General features: G+C 42.8%; 1 protein-coding gene across 1 annotated transcript; it reads right to left on the reverse strand.

Annotated features, from left to right (window-relative positions):
- Positions 1-1,806: 1,806 nt before the first annotated feature.
- On the reverse strand, positions 1,807-5,234 carry LOC147896800 (small ribosomal subunit protein eS1y-like). Its single transcript, XM_087381445.1, has 7 exons — positions 5,153-5,234; positions 5,022-5,069; positions 4,830-4,935; positions 2,796-2,933; positions 2,486-2,671; positions 2,185-2,385; positions 1,807-2,094 (listed from the first exon to the last, which is right to left on the reverse strand). Exons 1-7 carry the CDS (start codon positions 5,161-5,163, stop codon positions 1,996-1,998), a joined length of 789 nt encoding a protein of 262 aa, XP_087237571.1. The 5' UTR covers positions 5,164-5,234; the 3' UTR covers positions 1,807-1,995.
- Between the last annotated feature and the right edge of the window lie 2,236 nt (positions 5,235-7,470).

Here is a 7,470-nt window from a genome sequence, read left to right on the forward strand (position 1 = left end):
CCTCATAATAAGTGGCCTATTTCACCTCGTCCTTCCTCATAATGAGTGGCATGTTTCAACTTGTGCCCCTTGTAATGAGTGGCTTGTTTCAACCTGCCATCGATTTCCAAACTCCCCCTCATAATGAGTGGCCTGTTTCAACCCGTCCTTACTTTGGCAAGCTCAGCAACCAGAGAACCATCTCAATAAATACAATCCCAAGAATATCCCAGATCACTTCGGCCATAAGCTCCTAATGAGCTTCGAAGTAAGTACTCTTTTGGCTTTAGTATGCTATCACCATGATCAATCTTACCCCAATAACAATTGGAGATGTCACTAAGAAGGGTTCTCCACTTACTACGTCAGTTGTGTCTTTTGACTCCCCTAATTCTAAGTTGGACCCCTTCTTTTTGCAATCCTTTACAAACTGGCATATCACAGAAGAATCACTTCTCTTTGTTTTCTTGTTTTTTGAAGTGTCCTCTTTATTCTTCGAGTTGTCCTTCTTGGCTTGCCACTGCCAGACTTTGACTTTCACGAGCAATGCTTTGTCTTCTTTATTATAGAGTTTCTCTCAAGCCTCTTCCTACAACAATAAGGGACCCAACTCCTCAAAAGTCAAACGCCTGTTTCTCTCTCCTTTTATCATGGTAGTTACAAAGCCCTTAAAACTCAAGATGGTCTACGTATGCACATCGACACCGCATTGTTCCAAGCAGACATAGCTTAGGAGCGAGACTTCACCCTTGGCTGTCTTCCATCGCAGCAAGTTGCCTCTGTCCAGGAGGGATAGCTTGGAGGTGTGTTTGCAAGCACGGTAACAAAGCCAACTCAAGCTATAAGGGAGCACACAGGCTAAGTGCTCTAGAAGTGCCACTAAGGTAGGAGAACAATGTATACATGTGTCCACGCTTTCGTGGGACATGGTCTTGTATCCATCTCTTGGATGGAAATACATCTACTGCTGGTTCTCTCTCTCTCTCATGAGCATTGTCTATTTACTTGCTTTCACTTGTATGCTGAGCACAATAAGGAATGAAGCTTTGGATTCCATCTAAGTACCACTGTGTGAGTTCCTTGGCTACACTATATATCTTCCGCTGCTTGTACACTCTGTTGTGAAATTCTAACACTCATCCTCTAAAAACATAACACAGTGCACAGCTTCAGTCTAAAAGGGCCATCACACATAGCAAGGTCCCCACCATAATCATCAGCGCCCAATGGTGGGTGTAGACCATACTATAGACACGTACTCTCAGACACGTTCTCTTCATTCAAGCTACAGCTGCTTGTGAAGACTAAACGACTTCATTTTAGTCTCTCCCAAATGAGCATTTCTAAACAAAAAATGCTTAGACAATCTCGCTGACAGGGCAACACAGCACTTAAGATGAAAGAATTTATTGTAACATCAGCAAGCCACAATGTCCAAACATTATAATCCCTATTCGGCATTCCTGTAAAGCTGGCTGTTGACCAAATGAAGCTACAGTGACAGAAGTGCCTGATAAACAGGTAGACAGGATACCAACTTTAAAATATCAAACAAGCTGTGACTGTACAGCTCTGTAACTTTGCCTTCCCATTTCAACTTGACATTCTGTAAAACACCAGACTAGCTACAGTAGCCCACAATATGCAATTTACCTTTTGTTTTGGCGATATATCAGCTTAATTCCAAAAACAAAATCTTCTGCACTAAGACCATTGATCAAAACTTAGCACCGAAAGGAAGTGCCATCAGGGAAGAGAGAAATATAGCAGAGCTAGATTCATAGTTAATTGAAAATCTTATTGCTATGGTGCTGCATTGCACTTGTTTTCCTTGCACTGCTAGTTGCAGTAAACAATGCTTGTCCAAATAAAAAGACAGCATCGCAAATATTTGTAGCAAAGACATGCTCTGGGATAGTTAGACATTAAAAAATGATCGTACATGTAGATCATACAAAACAAGTTTGATCCCTACTTCATCAAGCATCCAATATGCTGTGCTTCTAAATCTACACTCTACGCGCCAACTACTTCAGCAGGCTCTTCAGGCTCTGCCTCGTCACCTACAGGTCTCTCAACCTTCACACCAACATCCTCACTGTAATCTCCATGCACCTGCCAAGAGAGTTTCACAACAATTTAACACATCAATTGGGAAATCGAAATTTTCAGTTGATAAACAAAACTCGGAGTAAGCATGCGTACCTCCATGAGCTTTCCCAAATCAAACTTAGGGGCCTTCAAGATCTTTACTTTCCTAATGAAAGTATTTTGCAGAGGGTAAATCCCAGAGGTTGCCTTCTCTATTTCCTTTCCAATGACCTCTGGAATAAACTTTGCAACCAGTTCTTTCAAATCACAGGACTGAGCTTCGCGGACCATGATATCCCTCATTTTTTTCCGAATCTGCATTAATCAGACTCGTCAGCAAACCCATAGCTTGCAAGACAACATCCAAGGTCTCTTCACAAGCAAAAATCAAGTTCGGAAAGCCAGCTTAACTTGCCTGCCGAATTTGACTTGTCTGAGCATAACAAGTTTTCTTGATTTGGTTTGGACGCTTCTTTGTGAATGCAATGCAGAACATCCTCAAAGTATAATTGTCTGTAGTCTTTACATCTACATGCGCCTCAATCAAAGACTGCCACTTCCGGACAAGTGACCTCAATTTATCTGTGGTGAAGTCCATCCCCTATAAATGGTAATTGTATCAGTAAACAATCCCCTAAAATTTCTGCCAGCGCACTACCCAGTAGAGTCATAATTCTGCCTGCTGAAAACTTTATGACTTGGGACAACTCGGATAACAGGCTCACCCAAAAGTTTGTGAGGACATTTTTTCCCTGAACATCCTCAGCACGAAGTTTGATCTTTCGTGAAGCCTGATCCTCGTCCTGCTGGAGGTCAGCCAGTGAGCATTCAAATACTCTTCCCTTTAACCCATCTGCAGCAATCTGCAAGAAAAACACTTAAGCAACATCAGCATCTGTATCACCAAACATTTATAGCCCTGCCTGTCATTCACAAATTCACCCGACAGGACTGAAGTGTATATGCCTAGAGGAATCCAATTCCCAAAATCATCCTCTAAAAACATAACATAGTGCAGTTTCAATCTCACAATAGTCACTCAAGGGGCGAAGAGTAAACATATATATACTGACATAACCGTGAAATATTTGTCACCAAAAAAGAGAATTATAAAATTCTCAAGCAGTCATTAAGCAACCCAATCACTTCAAACGCTGGATGTAAAGTATACAAAACACACACTTGAGTGGCATTCTTCAAAACAATAGAAATAATATTTCCAGCATCACAATCAGCTTCACAAAAAATCCAGTATGCTGAATCTATTAGTTTACCACCTACGTGCTTGTTATTTAATGCCCACTTATACATATTAACAGAAACCATGAGGAAACAGGCGGCTGCAAAGTCAAATAAAGAAAGAAAACCAGAACAAAACATTTATTAACACCTGCAATCACCCAACAAGGCCTATAAGACCAGTATGACACCAACACATTTAGTACAAGGGTGAAACTGCCTAGAGAACTTCCCGAAAAATTAACAAGTTGAAATAAAGTTGCTCCAAATACGAAGACAAACATCTCTGATCCCATATACGCTTCCTCATTTTCCTACATATTTCCACTTGCTACTGAACAATTTCTTCTCCTTTTGCAGTTGCCACACTTTTCAAACATTGGTCTCCTGTTTCATATAAGTCAAAATAAACAATATATACCTAGATGAATCCAGGAACATTCCCAAACTCATCCTCTAAAAACACAACATAGTGCAATTTCAATCTCACGATAGTCACTCATAAGATTGAAAACCATAAACTCCATCACGCATAGCAGGGACTAGCTACTATGACATCCCCACTGACGTCATCAGCGCCCAACAGTGGGTGTAGACCATAGTATAAAAGTATGCTCTCACACATACAAATCCACACACCCACACATACTTGAGCATCCATTTACAAAGTCTTTGTACTGAGTTTCTGTCGGCACTCTAGAGGTGAAGGGCAAACTCAGCCATGACAAAGGCTAGCACTATAGGAGAAGGCTAATCAAAAGGTAGTCCAAATTTCTTCATTCAAGCTACAACTGCTTGTGAAGTCTAAACGATTTCATTTTAGTCTCTCCCAAACGAGCATCTAAATCTAAATGTAGTTGAGAGGGCAACGCACCATTTAAGATAGAAAGAATTATCGCAATACCAGCATTGCAATAAAAGAAAACACACACACTCCTTGACATATAGATAGCTTGAACTCTGGTATCCTCGCTAAAACACACTAATGACGTGTTTTCTAATCGCCACAAAAACTTGTGTGTCTGAAAAAGGCGCCTGCATAGCCTGCAATGCTCAAGGCGGTAGATGAACGAATGGAAAGTGATTGCCTTTAAAATGTCAAATAGCTGAGAAGGTTTCCACTTCCTGCAGATGATAAGAGGAACAAGATAAATGAGGCATGAAGAACTGATCATTGCTGAGTATCAGACGGAAGTGAAAGTTCACCCTCCAAGCAGAACTCGCCGCACAAATCACTTGTCAGGTCGACTTGGATAGAGTATATAAAATATGGAGGATCCACAGCTCAGAAACTTTATGCTCAAAGGACGTTTTTCAGGACGGACAAAAAGCTGGGAATTCATTGGAATAGACCCATGGCTAGCCCAGAACACCTCATCACGGCCTAACTTTCCTTAAACGGTTTGAAAACCAAAAAAACGGAGATCCTGAGAACGAAAAGCAAATGAAGTCTGGGCCGACCAAAGTTACCAAACAGAAGGCACATTGGCCAAAAACCCGAACTGATATAAAGCTCTCACCTTCGTTCCCTGAGTCCTAGTAACCAGAGTCTTGCCAATAGAACGCTGGGTAAAGGTTGTTGGAGCCTTAACATCGTACCAGTCCTTTTTCGAGAAAGGGTCAACACTGCGATCCAGCGGAAGGTAATTGAGCGGTTCTGAAATGCACTTGAACAAAAAGAAAAAAACTAGGTGGGTGTGAGAGAAACCTACACTTTCTTCTTGCCGCCTTTTTTGCCCTTGGAGATCCGTTTGTTCTTCCTGCAAGAGAAAAAAAGGTGAAGGAGAGAGGGAGGTAATAGATGAAAGGGGTAAAAAGGAGCAAATGGGAGAGAAGAAAGTACCCAACAGCCATAGCTACGTTAGGGCAAACGGCGGCACAGAATTGAGAGAAAGAAGATGACTCGCCTTCCTCTTCCAAAAGAATTATGCTTCCCCAAACCCTAGCCTTTGGTCACTCCATGAGTTCCAACCCCTCTTGTCCACGTCATGAGGAGGCCCATTGCACATGGCACCCGTGTGCCGCCCATTGTGAGAATTTGACCGGGTATCGTCTACTACAGAGATCTCAAGCCTGAGCTCTGATAGCGGCCATGTCCATCATCAGATCCAATCGCGTTTAGACCACGCAACTACCACATGTGGGTGTGCAGGTGCCCGCCTTGAGGTGGATCTCGAGCCTAAGCCCCCAGGGTAGCTCACGACTTTATCTTGGGCACTTTCAATTTCAGTACAACGCAAAAGAGGGAACAAAAAAACACTCATCTCAGGCTGGGCTCATGCCACCCGAGCGCCTAGCTTTGCAATAGGGGTATCTAGCAGAGGTGGAATGAACCCATTGGTTGGTGAATTGGGTGCTGGAAGGGAAGGGGGCTCGTCACCCTCAACTGCACCAATCGGAAGCCTTAGGGAGCTTTGACAACCAATAAAACAAGTAGCATTAAGAACTTATGCCAATTGGCATCCGAACTCCATCCAACCCATATCCTTGGCCGCTGCTCGGTGTGAATCCAAGCCTTAGTTTTTTGAATAAATTGTGCTGAAAACGGACATCAGATGGGCCAGGAGTTAGAACTCTTAGCTAAGATAGAGAAGGTTAAGGGTTCAATACCTGCCCGTGAGTAGTTGGGAGATCAGATACTTGGAAGCTTTCAAATCCGGCCCTTATTGACTTCACCATCATGATCAATGGTCGAGATTGGGCGACGCCAACGTGCCATTGATTAGTATATTGCCTATAGCCAATCCATTCGAGGTTGCTCTGCCAACTACACCAATCTCTACTAGGCTCCTGCGGTTCTTTATTCTACCCTTTGGCAACCCTTGAAATATGCCCTTGTTGTTGCCCTGCCCCAACCCATTGGCCATTGTCCATAGCCCCATGGCTGACTGCATGTAGCCATATATATAGGCCATACTACTACCCATGTGTCAGTCTTTCACACCACCACATGGGAGCCATTGTACCTCTTGTTTTCCCTCTAACATGCTATAAGCATCAAGCCCCATTTTGGGGTTAACATGTGGGGCATTGATTCTATTTATCCAACACTTATAACATGTATAGTGTGGGCCTTTTTCTGCTTGATTCCAATGAGATTTTTTTCTTCTTACTATAGAGCATAGTTACCAAGGAGCGATGTTCCCCATTCCAAAACGTCTAAAAACTCTGGAATATCACCGGGACGTTCTTAGACATGGAATGTAGTTAGAACCTATTTGGTGTTCCAGGAATGCATTCCAGACCTAGATCTAAAATTTTGGATATTGGTGAATCACGGACCAAGTAAATCCCAAATGGCATTTTTTGGTACATTTTCATCACACGACTTACTGGTCATGTTTGTTGCTCCAACTCCTACACTACCTCCCACCCACTCAACCCCTTTTCAAGCCCCCTTAGAACACCCCCCCTCTCCTCTTAGCCCCTTCTCTCCACTCTTTCCACCCACTCAATCCGCTTCCAAGCCTCCTCTCCTCTCAACCCCTCCTCTCCACTCTTTCCCCCTTCTATCAATGCTCGCTTCTCTCAGCCCCTTGGGCCCTCTCTCCACTCTCTTCCTTCTCTCAAGCTTTAGCCCCCTTCTCTCAGCCCTGTCCACTATTAGTCCCCCTTCTCTCCACTTTCTCTCTCTTCATTTGGCCCACTCTTTTGTTGGAAATCCCATTCAAATGTAAACAAGGAGAGAGCATGGGTAAGTGGATTTTGGCTAGCATGTGAGAAGCCAATGAAATGCAAGTCTTAAGATAGGGATGAGGACCCTAATCCTAATTTTTGTACAAGAATGCACATAGATGGGATGTGTGGGCAGAATGAAGTCCAATAGTTGAAGTTGAATAAGCTCTTGTCTCTTGCCCTGGTCTTCAAGTTTGAGTTCTTCTTGGGTATCTTTCACCATGTTTTGAGAACTCTCCCTTGTGAGCACTTAGATCCTACTTTTCTACATAGTATAAGAGCTTTTAGCTCTTATCCCTATTGGAATACCTTAGGTTCAAAGATTGGTTGATGCTTCTTTTAAATAGTGACTAGCTTGCATTTGTATGATAAAGACTTGTTGGATTCAATGAGTTTTCTAGCCGAGAATTTGGTGGTGTTGCTTCTCACCTCTTAGAAGTTCTACATTTTTTCAAAAGCAAATTATTCATGTCCAGGACTCTTTGA

The sequence above is a fragment of the Dipteris shenzhenensis genome, chromosome 11 (assembly GCF_047967505.1).
Source record: "Dipteris shenzhenensis isolate YYH24624 ecotype China chromosome 11, Dip_SZ_1.0, whole genome shotgun sequence".
NCBI classification, from domain to species: domain Eukaryota; kingdom Viridiplantae; phylum Streptophyta; class Polypodiopsida; order Gleicheniales; family Dipteridaceae; genus Dipteris; species Dipteris shenzhenensis.

Bases quoted from the DNA above. Each gene is read 5' to 3' on its own strand.
- LOC147896800 (XM_087381445.1), bottom strand. The intron at 2,934-4,829 runs GTGAGAGCTTTA...TTTTTCTTGCAG, and splicing joins CTAGGACTCAGGGAACGAAG to ATTGCTGCAGATGGGTTAAA. The intron at 2,672-2,795 runs GTGAGCCTGTTA...TACCATTTATAG, and splicing joins ATGTCCTCACAAACTTTTGG to GGGATGGACTTCACCACAGA.